The sequence below is a fragment of the Phoenix dactylifera genome, chromosome 7 (assembly GCF_009389715.1).
Source record: "Phoenix dactylifera cultivar Barhee BC4 chromosome 7, palm_55x_up_171113_PBpolish2nd_filt_p, whole genome shotgun sequence".
NCBI lineage: Eukaryota > Viridiplantae > Streptophyta > Magnoliopsida > Arecales > Arecaceae > Phoenix > Phoenix dactylifera.
The window spans coordinates 10452621-10471691 of NC_052398.1; the positions used below are offsets into that span (position 1 = coordinate 10452621).

At 39.3% G+C, this 19071-nt stretch overlaps 1 protein-coding gene and 1 pseudogene across 1 annotated transcript; both read left to right on the forward strand.

Annotated features, from left to right (window-relative positions):
• The first annotated feature begins 5313 nt into the window (after positions 1-5313).
• On the forward strand, positions 5314-5412 carry LOC120111440 (annotated as a pseudogene).
• Positions 5413-14383: 8971 nt separating this feature from the next.
• LOC103707793 (probable LRR receptor-like serine/threonine-protein kinase At2g24230) lies at positions 14384-17537 on the forward strand. The gene has a single exon (XM_008792450.4). The coding sequence runs from the start codon at positions 14600-14602 to the stop codon at positions 17165-17167; it is 2568 nt and encodes an 855-aa protein (XP_008790672.2). The 5' UTR covers positions 14384-14599; the 3' UTR covers positions 17168-17537.
• Positions 17538-19071: the final 1534 nt, after the last annotated feature.

The following is a 19071-nucleotide window of genomic DNA, read 5'->3' on the forward strand; positions in this document are numbered from 1 at the left end:
TATTCAACCTCTATCTTTATGTGAAAACCAAATCCTGAACCTTATGGTACGAACAAGGATACTCATACTTCTTTTATGGATAAGGCTAACAAAAATATAGTTAACAAATATGAACTCCTGAGGTCTTCCTATTGTCATTAAGTACACGTGTGGGGATCTAATAATAGGTCTCTGATCAGTCATAGTATGCATGTGTTCCTTGCCTTAATAGTTGCACACACTCAATATGAAAATACATGTGCATTTGCTCAGAAAAGAAAGTAATAGAATAAATCAAATGCAAAAACAAGTTTTTTTTTTAATTTTTTTTAATTATTTTTTTTTGATCAAAATATTTCCCTCCCCCCAACTTAAACATTGCATTGTCCTCAATGTAAAAAAATGCAAGAAAATTATATATTAGAGACAATAGAGAAAATAATAGAGAGAAGAAGAATACCTTGAGCCGTTGATTTCTAGAAAAGAAAACCTACAAAATAAGAAGAAAACTAGGAAAAAAAGAAAAAAAAAATAATTCTAACTAATATACACATACCTTGGCCGTCATGCTCAGTCATAAGAAGGCTCCCCCAAGGGAAAGGAGTCCTCTTCATCTGCAAAATTCTCAAGAAAAGGTTTTAATCTGTGTCCATTTACCTTAAAAATTTTACCATCCTGTGGATTCTCAATTTCAACTGCCCCGTGTGGAAAAATAGTTTTTACAATGAAAGAACCTGTCTATCTTGATCGTAACTTTCCAGGAAACAGATGTAAGCGAGAGTCATAACAAAGAACTTTTTGTGCAGGTTCAAAAGATTTTCTTAGAATTGATTTATCATGCCTAATTTTTATTCGTTCTTTGCAAAGTCTAGCATTGTCATACGCATCCCGACGAATTTCATTCAATTCACTTAATTGTAATTTTCTAGCGAAACCAGCATCTGACAGTTCAAAGTTTAATTTTCTAATGGCCCAATACGATTTATGCTCTATTTCAACAGGTAGATGACATACTTTTCCATAGACTAGCCGATACGGGGACATACCAAGAATAGTTTTATAAGCAGTACGGTAAGCCCATAATGCTTCAGAAAGTTTTAAAGACCAGTCTTTGCGTGATGGATTCACCGTTTTCTCTAAAATTCGTTTAATTTCCCGATTGGCTAACTCTACTTGGCCACTAGTTTGCGGGTGATAAGGAGTTGCAATTTTATGAGTGATACCGTACTTTCGCAATAGGATCTCAAAAGGCTTATTACAGAAATGTTTTCCCCCATCACTAATTATAACCTTGGGCATCCCAAATCGTGAAAAAATATTTTCTTTTAGAAATTTCAAAACAGGTTTGTGATTATTAGTTCTACAGGCAACAACTTCTACCCATTTTGACACATACTCAACATCAACTAAAATATACTCATGGCCAAAAGATGGTGGAAACGGACCCATGAAATCAATACCCCACATGTCAAAAATTTCAATAGCAGTAATGGGCTAAAGAGGCATCATTTGCCTACGAGTTAGACTTCCAACACGCTGACATGGGTCACATGTCCTACAGAACTCGTGGGCATCTTTAAATAGTGTAGGCCAATAAAAACCACATTGTAACACCTTAGCTGCTGTTTTCTTAGATGCAAAGTGTCCTCCGCAAGCACTGGCATGACAAAAAGAGAGTACACTTTGTATCTCATGATCCGGAATGCATCTTCTAAAGATTTGATCATTGCAATACTTGAACAAATGGGGGGCATCATAATAATAACTTCTTACTTCACGTAAGAAATTATTCTTATCATTCGATCCCCAATGCTCCGGCATCCGGTTCGTGACAAGAAAGTTTACAATATCAGCAAACCATGGCATAGTAGAAAGTGCAAACAATTGCTCTTCAGGGAACGAGTCCTTGATGGGCAACTGTGGCACCGAATCATTAAAAACTAGCCGTGATAAATGGTCAGCAACTACATTTTCTACTCCCTTTTTATCTTTGATAGTGATGTCAAATTCTTGGAGTAAAAGTATCCATCGTATTAAGCGTGGTTTGGCATCTTTCTTATCCAATAAATATTTTAGCGCTGCATAATCTGTAAAGATAACAATAGGAGCACCAAGGATATAAGAACGAAATTTGTCTAATGCAAATACTACTGCAAGCAATTCCTTCTCGGTGGTGGTGTAATTCATTTGAGCATCATTTAAGGTTTTGCTTGCATAGTAGATGACATATGGCTTATTATCCTTGCGTTGTCCTAGGACAGCTCCTATCGCATAGTCACTAGCATCGCACATGATCTCAAAAGGTAATGACCAATCAGGTGGTCGCACGATGGGTGCAGTGCTAAGCATAGACTTCAACTTTTCGAATGCCTCTTGACATGTTTCGGTCCAATTGGACGGTGTATCAAGGGATAGGAGGTTACATAATGGTCGAGCTATGACACTAAAGTTCTTGATAAACCTCCTATAAAATCCGGTATGACCCAAAAATGATCTAACATCTCTAACCGTCTTGGGTGCAGGTAGCTTGGCGATTAAGTCAATCTTAGCTCTATCAACTTCCATGCCCTTCGATGAAACAATATGTCCTAGGACAATTCCCTTTGGCACCATGAAGTGGCATTTCTCCCAATTTAGTATCAGATTCTTTTCCATGCATCGAGCTAAGACTGCTTGTAAATGTAATAAACAATCATCAAAAGAATCGCCAAAAATAGAGAAATCATCCATAAACACTTCTAAAAATTTCTTATTCATTTCTTCAAAAATGCTGAGCATACACCTTTGGAATGTTGCAGGTGCATTACACAACCCGAATGGCATCCGACGGAAAGCGAATGTGCCAAAAGGACAAGTGAAGGTAGTCTTTTCTTGATCCTCAGGTGAAATTTCGATTTGGTAGTACCCGGAATAGCCTTCGAGAAAACAATAGAATTTGTGTCCTGCAACTCTTTCCAAAACTTGGTCTAGGAAGGGTAGGGGAAAGTGATCTTTCCTAGTGACTAAATTCAATTTTCGGTAGTCAACACACATGCGCCAACTCGTCGGAACACGAGTTGGAAATAGTTCACCCTGATCATTTTTGACTACTGTCAGACCTGCTTTCTTGGGCACGACTTGAGTAGGACTCACCCACTTGCTATCGAAAATTGGGTAAATAATACCCACGTCAAGCAACTTGAGGACTTCTGCTTTAACCACATCTCTCATCGTAGGATTCAACCAGCGTTGCATTTGCCTTGTGGTTTTGGCATTGTCCTCCAAATATATCCGGTGCGTACAAATCAAAGGGTTAATCCCCTTCAAGTCGGCAATAGACCACACTAAAGCTCCTTTATGATTCTTTAGAACACCAAGTAATTTTCTTTCTTGGGCATGATCAAGATCAGATGAGATGATTATAGGGAAAGTGTCCTCAGGTCCAAGAAGGCATACTTGAGTTCCTTCGGTAAAGGTTTCAACTCGAGCTTAGGTGTTTGTTCATGGGATGGTACTATCTTTGCTTCTCGAGATGGCAACTGTTCAAATTCCTCTATTCTCGGTCTCCACCCATTGACCATCATGACATCCGAGTTATCTAAAATAGGTGGGACCACATCATCAGCAGTACCTTCAGAACACCAATCTATCAAACCATTGTCAGCCGATTCAGTAAATATTTCTTTTAACAGATATTCTTCCGCAATGGTTTCAACCCATTCAACTTCTTTACTTTCTTCATGATCACTGGGTTGTTTGCCTATACTAAAGACGTTCAGTTCCAAAGTCATATTGCCAAAAGAAAGCTTCATGACATCATTCCTACAATTGATCAATGCATTAGAAGTTGCAAGGAATGGGCGTCCTAAGATGACCGGAATCTGAGATGGTGAATTGGAAGCCGGATGTGTGTCCAGTACGATAAAGTCAACAGAAAAATAGAACTTGTCTACTTGGACCAACACATCTTCGATAATCCCTCTAGGGACCTTCACTGACCTGTCAGCTAATTGTAAGGTCACAGTTGTTGGCTTCAACTCACCCAAACCGAGTTGCTCATATACCGTATATGGCAACAAGTTCACACTCGCTCCTAAATCTAGCAATGCTCGCTCAATCCTAAAATTGCCGATGATGCACGAGATAGTTGGGCAACCTGGATCCTTATATTTAGGAAGAATGTTATGCTGTAAAATTGCACTCACATTTTCAGCCAGAAATGCCTTCTTTTTGACATTTAAACGACGCTTGATAGTGCACAAATCTTTTAAAAATTTTGCATATGAAGGCACTTGTTTGATTGCATCAAGAAGAGGTACATTGATTTTTACTTGCTTAAAAAGCTCAAGAATTTCAGAGTTTGGTTCAAGCTTTTGCAAGGGCTTTAATCTTTGTGGAAATGGTGCAGGAAAAGGACATTCAATTTTTTCAGTAGATGTTGGTGCTTCAGTTTTTTCATTATCCTTTTCTTTTGTCTTGGGAGGGTCAGAATCAGGTATGACTTGTGTTTGTTCTGGGACTGGTCGGTCAATAATCTTTCCACTTCGCAAAGTTATTATACTCTTTGCTTGTTCTTTATGCGAAGTTGAAGATGATGCATTACTACCGCCATAGACTTGAGGATTAGGTTGTGGTTGAGCTGGTAGCTTACCTTTCTCTTGAGCACTTAAAGCAGTGGTCAGTGTTGTCAGTTGATTTCTTAATTCATCATTGATTTTAGCTTGACCTTGCATGAAAGATTGCAAAGTTTCTTCGAGACTGGATTTTTGAGGGGGTGCGTGTGTGTAATGAGGTTGCGGAGGTGGAGGAGTTAGGTTATATACTTGTTGAGGTTGGTCATTCCTCCACCTGAAATTTGGATGGTTCTTCCATCCATGGTTGTAAGTACCCGAAAAAGGATTATTGAAAGATTTTTGATAGGTATTCATAACATTGGCCTGATCGTGCAAGACTTCTTTGAATGCGGGTATTGTGGGGCAATCAGTGATGAGATGGCTAGGCATCTCGCAAATCCTACAACACTCGCTGTTATGTTCTACGGTCTTGACGGGTTCAATCCTTCTAAGTTCAATTTTCTCTACCTTCCTAGTGAGGGCTGCCATTTTAGCCTGAATATCATCCTGAGTACTAAGGTTGTAAAGGCCCCCGTGTGGAATGCTAATAGGCTTAGGCAAAGGTTTATTCACTCTATCCCCTGTATCCCATAATTGTGCAGTCTCTGTGAGAGAGTCTAAATAGTCCCATGCCTCATCGGGTTGCTTTTCCAGAAATAGACCATTGCACATAGTCTCTATAAATTGTTTCAACTGTGGAGACAACCCTTCGTAAAAGAAACTAATGGTTCTCCATGTTTCAAACCCATGATGAGGACAAGAGAGAAGCAAATCTTTAAATCTCTCCCAGCATTCATAAAATGTTTCATGCCATTTTAAAAAGTTAGTCCTTTGTGCGGGAAAGAATTTTTTCAAGAATTCTCTTTGCATATCATGCCATGTTCCTAGCGATCTAGGTCTTAAGGAATTCAGCCATGTTTTGGCTTTATCCTTTAAGGAAAAAGGAAACAAGGTCAATTTAAGGACGTCTTCCGATACATTTGGCACTCTAAATGTGATGCTAGTTTCCTCAAAATCCTTAAGGTGAAGATAAGGGTTCTCGGATTCCATCCCATGATACTTGGGCAGCAATTGAATTACTCCTGGTTTGATTTCAAAGTGTCCTACGTTTTCAGGAATAATCATGCATGAAGGTTGACTAGTCCTAGTGGGATGTAAGTATTGTCGAAGTGTCATAACTGGGGGGTCTACCTTCATCACCATGGTGACTTCCTACATCATCAGGAAAATTTGCCATCTCACAAGGTGTGAGATACTGCGAAGGAATTTCAAGGATGTGTCCTAAGGGATGATCTAAAGTTGTACGACTTAATCGACCGGTGTCGTCCCTATTCCAACCTAGCATACAAAATTTAATTAATTTTTTTTAAAAAAAATAAATATAAATGTAAGTACCAACTAAAGATACCCTAAAACTACACCCTAAAATAAAAATCTATTCACAATCAAACATGCAACTAAACATTACACCTCAATTTCTAATATTTTTCCTAAATTTCTAGACAGCTCCTAACTGGTTTGAAGAGGGCACCTAAGCCTCCAATCCGGTCTAATGAACCGAGTTGACCAGGTAAGCTCCCAGGTAAGTGGAGGGGTCACGATGCGTTCGCAAAGGTCCCACTTAAAACCCACTTGCCTCGAACAGATGAACTATCTCCCTTATAGGGACAAAGCTTGCCTAGACATCAACTAAGCCACAGAGCGAAATTGGTGCAACTTTCGGTGGTCTTCGTCCTATTGAGCTCGAATGTCCTTAGGGGCCAACGTCTAATTGATTTTAATTAAGCTTAGGATATTTATGCAATGGGGTGATTTTTGGGCTAAGGACGAGTGATGAAATCCCGACCTTATCTTTTTAAATAGGTTCAGCCCTTAGAATATTTTATGCTGATGCCTTATACTATATGCAACAATCAAGAGATTTTTTTTTAATATTTTATGACATGACATTAAATTTCATTGAATAGGTGATCAAGCAAATTATTTATTTTTTTTAAATTTTATGAATTGAAGTTTGAAATTTGAATTTTGAAATTTGAAATTTGAAATTTTAGGTTTTTTTTTTTAATTTTCAATTAGCAACAAGGGTTAATGAGATATGTTAACAATAAAATTCTGATTCAAAACAATGCAGAAAATTCAAAACAGACAGCAGCAAGTTTTCGTATTAATCTGATAGTCTTAAAAGTTTTCGAATGTCAATCAGACCGTTCAGATGAAAGAAACACAGGTCTGCACCTGACGACCAAATTTGAGTTCAATCAGACGGTTAATTTCTTTGATATCAGAGTTTGATGCAGACTGTGCAGGGAATAAAAAAAAACAGCAGTAAAGATTTTTTTTTTCTTCGAAAGAAAAAGACTAACTACTAAAGTACTAATTAAATCTAAAATTATACTAATAACTAAGCCGTTCCCCGGCAACGGCGCCAAAAACTTGATGCAAAAATAAAATTGTTCTCCCAAGTGCAGGAGAATCGCACAAGTAGTAAATTCTCGAGAGTCCGAGGTCGAATCCTCAGGGAACGAAATGTATATGAGATTATTTAATATAATTTTAGATTAATTAATTTAATAAATTTGTGGATTAAAATTATGTTTTGATTTTCAGAAATTAAAATTGGAGAACAATATAGCAATAAACAAAGTTTAATAAAATAAAGATGGTAGGGATCTGGAATCCCCCTTGACGATATTGCATCCAAGAAATAAACTCTATGGTTCTTGATTAAAAATGAATGGTAGGATAGATCTAATCATGGTATATGTTTCATGAACATATGAACTCAATTTTTAAGCATTCGTCGTGCTTTCTACGTCTACGACGAATCAAATACTAAAGCAATCCATATATCAATAATCATAATCCATTAAAGAGCTATCTACGAAATAACTATGCATGGATCAAAAACATATCAGTAAATATAATTCATGCAAGGCAAAAGTTTAGAGTTTACTTCAAAGAGTAATACATCAAAGATTTCTCCATCTCCCTCCCTAAGAAATCAGCCCTCCATAATCATAAAAGAAAACTCCCTTTTTTTTTCTTTTCTTTTTTTTTCTATTCTTTTTTTTCTATTCTTTTTGGAAATAGAGCATGCTCTGTTTCCCTTTCTTCTTTCTTTTCTTTGAATAACAGGACTCTCCTCTGTTTCTTCTTTGAATGGGGACTGCCTTGTTTCACCGAATGAGGATAGAATAAATAATCGCCAACTTCCCAGCCGAGAGGGATATCAAGCTCGCCTTCGATCCACTCCTCGCTCGCGATGGAGATCAACGGATGGATGCTAATCCGGAAGAAAAGGATGGACGCGGACGATGCCTCGCTGATGCTGAAATCACGGGATGCCGGGATCTTCGGACGCGGATGTGGTTGGACGTGGCTGTGGCGGATGGGTGCGAGGAGGATCGTTAGGAAGCACGGACGCTGGGAGAAGCTGGGATTTCGGTTGCTGTGAAGCTTGGGATGCGAACGGATGAACTCAGATGCGAAAGAAGCGGACGGAAGCTGGATCTTTGCTGGGATGAGGTGTGCGCTTGTGAGGAGGATGAACCATGGACGGCTGCGGGATGATCACACGCGCTGGGATGTTAGGGGATCTGAGGCACGAGATCATCACGGACGGTTGGCTTGCAGATGCGGCAAAGATCCGTCGCTGGGAGGTGGAACGTGGACGGATGGAGTTTGCACGCGGACGCGATTGAAGCGGACGGCTGGCTTGCAGACGCGGCAAGGATCCGACGCTGGGAGGTTACACGGACACTGGATGAGGGATCGCAGGAGAATCAGACTCGGATGGGAGCTGGTAGCAGGGCTTGGAACGCGGGGGAATCGCCACGAGATGCGGAAGGGAAGATCTGGACTCTGCTGTGAACTGGGACACGGGAGATGCACTGGATGGTTGCGGACGCTGGCGAGATCTGATCGCGAACGGAAGGAGGTTTGGAGCTGGGATGCGTGGACTGCGAGGAAGACGGAAGAGCTGGGACGCGTGCGCTGAGATCACGGACGCGGGATGTCTGGGAGAGGCTGGATCGCGGTGGATCTGGGGCGTGAATGTGGCATGCAGGGAAGCTTCACAGAAGCCGGGATCTTCGGTAAGGGAGGAAGGCTGATCACAGGAGGCAGCTGAGATCCTCTGTGAACGTGGAAGCTTGGGGCTTGAACACTTGGGATCTGATCACACGCGAAGATGCTATGAATTCGGAAACTGGCTGCAGAATTAGATTCGGATGCACTGGATGCGAACGTGGAAATGCTCGGGATGCATTGTGGATGGCTGAATCTGGGCTCTGTTCTGCAGTTAGGAAGATGCATTCTTTTAAGATGAATTTATATAAAATAATGATAAAAATTATAATAAGTGCTAAGGATAAAATATTTAATCATGCAAATGTTAACACCTGTTATTTATCATTATTTTGCTAGCATTAAGCTAAGTTAATGGGTATTTAGATCGCACTTTTGTGCTCTCATCGGCATCTTTCTTGGGAATTCATTTATATCATGAAAATTCAAGAAATAATATACTGTATCAAGGTCTTCAACAGAAGCTAAATATCGGTCCATGGCATCTACTTGTTGTGAGCTCACTTGGCTGATTAGTCTCCTTCATGATCTCAATGTTTTACACCCAAGAGTAGCTTTGTTATTTTGTGATAATAAGGCAGCCTTACATATTGCTGCTAATTCGATGTTTCATGAAAGGACCAAACACATCGAAATTGATTGTTACATTGTACGAGACAAGATACAATCCGGAGTGGTTCGAACTTTGCATGTTCCTGGTGTTATGCAACTTGCTGACTTATTGACTAAAAGCGTTGGAATTGCTAGATTATATACTTTACTTAGCAAAATGGGTGTTCATAATTTGCACACTCCATCTTGAGGGGGAGTGTTAATATTCAGACATTCAACTGTATATAGTTAATTCAGTTTCAGATGTTCAACTGTATCTAGTTAAGTCAGTTAGTCAGTTATTTAGTTAGTTAACTCTTTTGTTATTCAGTTAAGCAGCTACAGTTTTATGTATAAATATGAGTTGAGTTTATCAATGGAAAGATAACAAAGAGAGCTGCTTGCTCATTCTTTCATTCATTTCATTTTCTCATGATCTGAACTTACTTCATCTCTTTTCATCATTGGAATTGTTCAATTCTGTTTTACTTTCTTTTTCCTGTTCCAAATCTTCTTCTTTTTCTTTTCATCGTCTAAAACTCTTCAAAAAATATGAATGCCACCACCTGCACACAGAAAAGCCTAATTCATTCCATTACTCTTGGATGGCAACTTTGACATACCTTTCCATGGATTTATCCTAATGCATGCTTCTGTTGTTGATGAACCAACATGCATGGTTTTTATCAAGGGTATTATGTAGTGAAGAATGTATTTTTCTTGAAAACCATGATCCTTTCCCCACAGTGGAAGAAAATCGAGAAAAAAATCCTACAAAACAATGAACAAGGTGATAGAAACACAGATCTCACCACTAACAACCCAAGCGTGTTGCCTTCCAAGAGAACTACGCTCACTGCCTCTTCCTAGGTTTTTATGGTTCTCGCAATTTTTGCATGACTTCTTATAGTTCTGATGGCCAACTCTGGCTATTTATAGCCACCACATAAAATTCTGGGCAATGATATGCGTGGGATCCTTAGGGATCTTTATTCTCGACCGTAGGATTACTGAAAAACAAATTTTTACAAAACCCCTTATATTTTTTTAATTCCAAATTTTAGGTTTCTACAAATTGCAAAAAATATTCATCAACACTTTGTGATTGATCCTCGAGAAAGAAGATTAATTTCGTGAAATTTTTTTTTGCTTACAATTTTGTTTATTATTCTTTCACTACACTATATTCCATATAAGCCAATAGGATCGAAAAAATATCACTGATTAAATCCCTTGCTTATATAATTCTTAATTCTTATTCTGTAATTCAATTGGACCCAAAAATTGTTTCTAAAACAATTTCATAAATAAATATTTTATTTATAATAATAATAAAATATAATGAAAACAATTTTCATAAATCTCACTTGCTAGTTTTTTCTTTTGATCCAACCTCATACATATATACTGAATATACTACCTCAAATTAAGGCTGATGAATTTCTTATTAAGCATCTATACAATTTTATCTAATGCACTCAAGACCCAACTTTGTCCGTATATTTGATCTTGAGAAGACCATCAATAATTAACTCAATCAAAGCACAAGAACACATCAAATATATCTGCATAGACCTCTCAGGTCAAAGGACATATAAACTAATTGTGCTGAATACTCTTCTCAATATCAGTGATCACTTCCAAAAGATATTTATATTTGGATCTCGTTCAGTGCATGTACTCTTACAGTGCACCCACTCGTCTGCTTAAGATCTCTACCTTAATAACGGAGCCTATCATCCTATTTATCTAGTGGCACAACGAGTGTAGGCCTAAAATATGTAACTCGACCTAGAACAATATGAGTTAACAAGAAACCGAAAGACCACCATTAATTCCACGCCTATGATTCATTAATCATCTGTGTGGTCCTTCTACAATGTTACTCAACATATATACCATGTGAACATCTCGTGTTGCAATCAAATACCCAATAAACAAATAAACATAAATGTGAAAAGGAGAAATTAATAATTTAATAATTACCAAAATTGTTTTACAAATTGATTTCTGAGGGCATATATCTAACGTGTAGTTCTACTCGTACCTATAGTCAAATAGGTACGCTAATACTAATGGGTTAGTCCGGATTTTAGAGATGCATCATCTAAGAAACATGACCATCGAGACAAGCGTCAATTGACTGGTTCCAGCGGCCAGGTTAGGTTGGATCTAATAGAATTTAAATTCTCAGACAAGACCTATCCACACTTAAATTCATGGGCTTTGATGCCCCTGCATCATGTTACCCTCATTCTAGTGAGCTGCGCCGTTTAAAGAACCTGAATTTTGAGACTAGAATCGGACGCATACAAATCAAGGTCAGGTCGTAGGAAGGTCTGAGCCCGTAGACCAGTATCCAATATGAAGGGTCCACACATGGCCTAAAACCCTAATATTCGTGCCAAGGGAACAACTCAGCCTGTAGGCCGAGATACCAGACTAACTAGAAATATCAAACACGGAAGGCAAATCTCCCATAAACCTCAATGCATAGAAGAGAAACTGGTGACCAAAGGTTAAAGAAACAATGGCGTAACAATGAGTAACTCTCACAGACAGCCCTTAGGACACAGGATTAGGCTATCAGCCTCAGCTACCCCACTAGGTATTGCTCTCACTATCTCAGACAAAAGAGGAAGAAGACTCTAAATTTGGATTCATTTGTAAGTGTTAGTTGTTACGTCCTATTTTGTCATACCAGAATAAATCTAAATGTTAGCTCTCTATCTGGCTCTAGTAGGTACCCTCGATGGTAGACTTCTGCTGCAAATGGGCCAGAAGAGGCAGCTCAGACATTGACCTTTTCCCTTTAAAGTTTATCTTACACTTACCACTGGTTTGTCTAGAATACTTCTTCTTCCTGCATTAATAATAGCGACTCAGCCACCCTTTCTTTGTTATTCTTCTCATTGCTTTCAATCATTGCTTTAAACAAAAATTGCTATGGTGATAAGAACATACCAGAGTTGCAAGTTTCTGAGTCTAACGGTGTGAATAGTTTAACATGGCTACTTACATACTATTATCTTTTATTAAAAAAATTTATTACTCTTTTGTATTTTCTTTTGGCTTTTTTTTATAAATAGTTTCTGTAAACTTTTTAGGTCAGGTAGCTTTGCCTCCCTCTTCATCAAAAGGCAAAAAAAAAAAAAAAACACAAACTCCATAGACCTTTTGCCAATGCCTTGAAGCTTTAATCGATGAGGTTCTTTTTTAAGTTGCCTTTCTAACAAAAGTTAAAATCCATATCAAGATATACATATGCAGTATATGAAAAAATGGGCTAATAGCTCTATGAAGAAATAGGCAATATTGGAAACTTAGTCAAGCACTTTGGCTCTCTTCTTTTACCAGCCGTACGTTAATTTCCAAGAAAAATAGGGCATGTTGCCTTTGAAAACATTAGTTTCCTTTATGGTTTGGGGTTCCAACTCTTATGAAAATAAATATTAATAATTTCTTTTCGAGTTAGGAAAGAAAAAGTGATTCGCAAGGTATTGAAGAAATATTTCTCAATTCAAAACTCTCTTTTTAGTATAGTGTCAAAATTTTATCATGCTAAAGTTATATCAATAATAAAATCTTATATAAAAATAAAAATACATGAATTGGAGTTTTCAAGACAATCCATGCAAGCTAGGAAGCAGAAAAAAAAAACAGCCCGTAATTATACAAGAGTAAAGCCAAGTTTAACCTAATTGTTACATTGTAAATGAGTTATACTAAAATGGATGATAGTGAAATCTAATTCTGGGAGACTTGTTATGCCAAAAAAAATAATAATAAGGGAACACTTTTTTTGCTAAAATGGGTTTTAAAAATTATCAATTTCTTCAAAATAGGTTTTAACAAAAGCCCGAAACACAAATTCTTGAAACTCACCCGTTTATGTTAAATCGAGTAAATTTCACACTAATACTAATCATGCTCAAACATGCTGCTAGACATGTGTCATGATAGGTAGATGCGTGACCAAAAAAGTAACAGCATGCAAGAAACATCATCCAACATAATAATAAATCATGAGTAAGGTCCATCCTCTTTTTTCTTTAATATCATAAAAATAAATTCCCAAATTTGGACTTCTTAAATTCAGCAAGAAAAACCCGATGAATCCCACCATTGCCGCGCTTCCTTTAATTCCACCCCGGCATTTATTGAGGATAAAGAGAGGTGGAAGGAGGCAAGAGTCTTCGCGCACCCGCCACCACAAGCCAGAGAGCTTCAACGGCTGGGCTGTCCTTGCCGTCTTGGTGAGTTCGCGTTCTCTTGCCCTCCTAAAAAAATTGCGTCTTTCTTTGTTTTGCTAAGCCCAAAGCCTCTCACCCTCCGATTGGGAGTTTTGGGGAGGAAAAAAAAAAAAAACTTTAATGAGGAGGGAAAAGAAAAGGAAGAGATAAAATAGACTTTCCTTCCCTCTTGTTTGGAAGTTTTAGAAGGAAAGAGAAAATACTTTCCTTCTCCTTATTTGGAAGTTTGGAGAGAAAAAAAAAATATACCTTTTTAACACTTTTACTAAAATACCCTTATTATAAAAAAAACATGCTTATGAGTAGAGGTGTAAATAGATCGAATCGGAACGAGTCATGAGTGACCTCGACCCAACCTGAATTCTTGTTCGGGTCCTAATTTTAGACTCAGACCCAACCCACTAGAAAATCAGATCATGTCGGATTAGATCCATGGCTACAATTTTTGACACAAAGAGTCGAAATTTTTAAAGCTTAACAACCGTTGCTCCTCCAAGATAGTGCAGCCGTGGAGATAGAGCTCCGTAGAGATGCAGCAGATGGGTATATGAGATGGAGATGACATATGAAAGATTAAAACAAAAGATGCCTCAGGATATATTTATTATTTTAATTTGGTACTTCTTTAATTTAAAAATAAAATAAGTATTATAAAAAATTTATTAAGTTCCAACTCGTTTCTCTCCAAATCCTTCCACTTATTGAAAAAAAAGAAAGAAGGGTAAAATTGGAGCCCAAAATTTTTCTTCCTAATTTCTTTTTTTTTTATTTTTTTTCGCTAAAAAATTTTCAAACATCAAAATTTTTAACTTTTTTTTTTCGTCCCATTTCTTTTTCCTCATTTTCCAATTTTCAAACGGAGCCTCAGTGGTGGCTCGGGACTCCTCAAGATGTTCTGAAGATGGGAGTCTTTTGATGCCTGAGCTTCCCCTCTCCCCAGATCCTCTCCTCTCCAAGCGAGTCTTTTCGTGTCTGTAGTTTTCTCAGGGGAAAAGGGGACGGAAAGGGAGTACAAAGATCGTTTTCTCGGGGTCACCTCAACCCATCATCCATCTCTTATGATCTCCTTTCCCTTCCTCTAAGGCTTTTCTCCTAATGGGTGTGGGGTTCTTCATTTGCTTCCTTGCTGTGGTGATGTTGTTAAGATGCTCGGCTTCTCCGCAGCTCAATACGGATGAGTTCGTTGTCTCTGATTTTTTTCTGAAGATGCGAGCGGAGGTCTCTTCTCCCGTCTCTGGCTCCTCTTATTCGGTTTGCTCGTGGAAAGGCGTCTCCTGTGACGAAAGGAAGGAGAAAGTCATCGCCTTGGTGGCTTCCGGCCTCGGGCTCTCTGGCCCCATACCGGAGAACACCATTGGAAAGCTCAGCAAGCTTCAAACTTTGGATCTCAGTGCCAATAACATCACTGGGCTTTCTTTGGATATTTGGGGACTGGGTAGCTCTCTCAAGAGCCTCAACCTTTCTTCGAACCAGATTAACGGGTCTCTTCCTGACAACCTTGCGGATTTCGGGGAATTGGAAAGCCTCGACCTTTCTTGCAACGGCTTCTCCGGCGAGATCCCGACAGCGTTGGGCTCCCTCTCGAGATTGAAAGTTCTCAATTTCAGCGGCAATGGGTTCGAGGGGAGCATCCCGGATTCCATTCTCGGCTGTAAGTCCTTGGTTTCCATCGATCTCTCGAGGAACAGACTGAATGGTACCGTGCCGGGTGGCCTCAATGATGCATTCGAAAATTTGATGTTCTTGGATCTTTCTGGAAATGAGATTAATGGGACGCTGCCGGTGTTATCAGGGCTGAACTCCATCACCTATCTCAATCTCTCAGGAAATTTGTTTCAGGGTTCGGTTCTTGGGGTGTTTCAGGAGCCATTGCAGGTCATAGACCTCAGTAACAACCAGTTCCAAGGACACATCTCTCAGGTAAACCTCAGCTCCAGCTACACTTGGTCTTCCTTAGTTTATCTTGACTTGTCTGGGAATGAACTCAACGGAGAATTCTTCGGTGATTTGGGCCGAGCCCGGTCGCTTAAACACCTTAATCTTGCATTCAATAGGTTTTCTCATCAGAATTTCCCTCAGCTGGAGCAGCTTTCTGGTCTGGAATATCTCAATTTGTCGAAAACTAGCCTGAGTGGCCAAATTCCAACTGAATTCTCTAAATTGGTACGCTTGAAGACACTAGACCTTTCGCAGAATCAGATAGCTGGCTATATTCCTGATTTGAGCGTGGTCAATCTACAAGTTCTAGACCTTTCAATGAATAATCTCACAGGTGGAATCCCCGGGCCTCTGCTAAACAAGTTACCCAACATGATAAGGTTCAACTTCTCCTACAACTACCTTAAACTTTGCGCTGCTAGATTGTCACCCGAAACATTCAACACGGCATTTGTCGGATCCCACAATGACTGCCCAATCGCAGTCGACCCAGATGTTATCAGAGAGAAGGGGATGAAGCATAGGGGCCTCAGGTTAGCAGTGGCCGTATCTCTGTCGGTCTTCTTTTTGATAGCAGGATTGGTGTGCCTTGCCTTTAGATTCCGAAAGAGAACTAGATCATGGGCAGTCAAGCAGCTCCCATCCAAGGAGGAACCAAATGTTTCAGGCCCGTTCTCCTTTCAGACGGATTCAAAAACCTGGGTTGCCAATGTCAAGAGTGCTACCTCTGTCCCCGTTGTCATATTCGAGAAGCCATTGCTGAACTTTACCTTTGCCGACCTCTTGACTGCAACTTCACATTTTGATAGGGGAACTTTTTTAGCTGAAGGGAAGTTCGGTCCGGTGTATAGAGGTATTCTACCTGGAGGAATTCATGTGGCCGTGAAGGTTTTGGTTCATGGTTCTGCAGTGACAGACCAGGAAGCGGCCAGAGAGCTTGAGAGACTTGGACGGATCAAGCACATTAATCTAGTCCCTTTGACAGGCTATTGCTTAGCAGGGGATCGGAGGATTGCTATATATGATTACATGGAGAATGGAAATCTACAGAATTTGCTTCATGACCTACCATTAGGAGTGCAGACAACCGAGGATTGGAGTGCTGATACATGGGAAGAAGATGCTGGCATTGTCGAAAACATCACAACTGAAGGGATGACTACTTGGAGATTTAGGCATAAAATTGCACTTGGAGCAGCAAGAGCATTGGCTTTTCTCCACCATGGATGCTACCCTGAGATAGTTCACAGAGATGTGAAGGCAAATAGCATCTATCTTGATTCAGCATTGGAGCCTAGATTATCTGATTTTGGATTGTCAAGGATAGTTGGAGCTAGCTTGGAGGATGAGATCTCTCGGGGATCGCCAGGCTATGCTCCTCCAGAGTTCTCCGAGTCGGAAAATGTCTCAGCAACAACAAGATCTGATGTATATGGCTTTGGGATTGTGCTTTTTGAGCTCATTACGGGGAAGAAACCGCTTGGAGATGACTATACTGACGAGAGGGAGACTACTCTTGTCAGTTGGGCTAGAACATTGGTAAGGAAGAATCAGGGATCGAGAATAATCGACCCTAAGATTCGGGAGACTGGATTGGAGAAACAAATGGAGGAAGCACTAAGGATTGCTTATCTGTGCACTGCTGACCTACCATCAAAGAGGCCTTCCATGCAGCAAATAGTTGGCCTCTTGAAGGACATCGAGCCCATATCCGCTGATCACTGAAATGGAGAAGCATGGGTCAGCTTTTCTTGTCTCTCAATATTGCTGCTCTTCCAGTAGAAGGAGATGTACAGCAGTTCTAAACTACTTCCGCATTGAAGTTCTTGCTTTTTTTCAGATTTTCGTTCAAGTTTCAGAAGAAGATTTACATCAAAGTGACTCCCACAAAATGCTTGAACTATTACATACTCCATTAGTTTCTTTCCTTTTCATGGTTCCTTGCTTCATTGCTTTTGTTTATCACAAAACAGCCATAGTACCCTTTTTTGTGACTTCTGAAGTCCAGTTTCCTGGATGTCAGTAAAGCAAAGTGGCTTTTGATGTTTTTCACTCATTTGGTTCTCAACGGATCGAGGTAACACCTCTTAAAGTACTTCATAAGTTAGCTGCTGGGTTTTGTTTCAAACTAGGATTTTAGCAGGTATACAGAAATCCTTTTAATAGTTATGTACATACTCAAAGTTTACATCAGCTCACCAGCTTCCACCCCTATCAAGATTAAACGACCACAATAGGTTGCCAAAGCTTGATAGTTTAATTGACATCATTGCCAGTGATCATGCAGCTTGTTCATTTCTTAGATATTTGCATACCAACCTCTAAGATGCACTCTGACAAGTCAAAACTTCTCTATTTCTGTTGGGAAAACAATTGCAAGTATGAACTGGGACAGGGTAGATGCTTTCCTCCCACTCCTCCCTGATGTCTGAATTATGATACATTATTATGTTATCCCTTAGAAAATAGATTAGGTGGGGACATTCATGATGGTAACCCCAGTGCTATTATTTATCTGAGTGGCTTGGTTGGCATGCATGTTTGATGTCTTCTGACTCCACTCCTGTATTTTGGAGGTTTCCATTATACTTTCTTAAGAAATGGCAGTGCCTCTGTCACTTGAAAATATTCCCACAAAACTTGAACACCTGCATATGATACACAGTAACACAGACTAGATATAATGGTTCAGATCTACAAATGAATAGCCTTCCATTCTGAATGATATATATTTCTACCTCCATGAGTTGAATCTCTAGTGGCATGAACACTAGAGATAATCACAACGCAAACAAAAAGGGATTCAGAGTACAGCACACCAGTTGATTGACTCTTTGAGTTTTTACTAAAGCATTTTTTGTTGGAGTTGAGAGAATGAGAAGTGATCAACACGAATTAAATTAATAATTCTCCAAGGATTTGGGAAGCATAAGAAAATTTGCTGGGAACCAACCATTGTTGATAAATTGGCGAAGAACAGTAACTCCTGGACCTAGTTTAGTCTATTCCCAGGTGGATACGAGGTAACAAGTCATCTTTTTACCATGTGATGGTGGAATAGAGACCAAATGAGATTCTATTGATCATAGCTGGACTTGCTGATGCTTGAGTAAAAGAAGAGGTCATTTCTTTTATTGGTGAATTTGGTTCCCAAGCACTTAGCAGGCATCTTTTGAGTCCGAATCCTCTGCGATACATCTTTTGCACCACAAAGAGCTATGCATGCTTGGACAGCAATGAAGGGCTCTCGCTCATCATGGAAATGGAGAGCGTAGTGTTAGAATGCCAAACATGCAGAATAGTTGCCAAATAAGCGAGCAAAGAGATTGTGCGAGAGCCCTTCATTTCCGAGATAAGTGACATGGCGGCTATTCGAGCATGCACAGCCCTTTGCAATACAACAGAGGATCTGAAATTGGTATCTTTTATGCCTCTATATGCTAAATGCCAAAATACATATCATGCATTTATGTAGTCTCCATAGTGAGAGAAAATTTTAATCTCATGTTTTCATTTTTTTTTTTTTTTTGCTAAGCATCTGGAAAATTACTTTCAAATATCAAAAGGCAGTTGTAAATTAGCAAGTTTCTTCAAGATAATCTCCGGATTTTCCAATTTAGTCTTGTGTA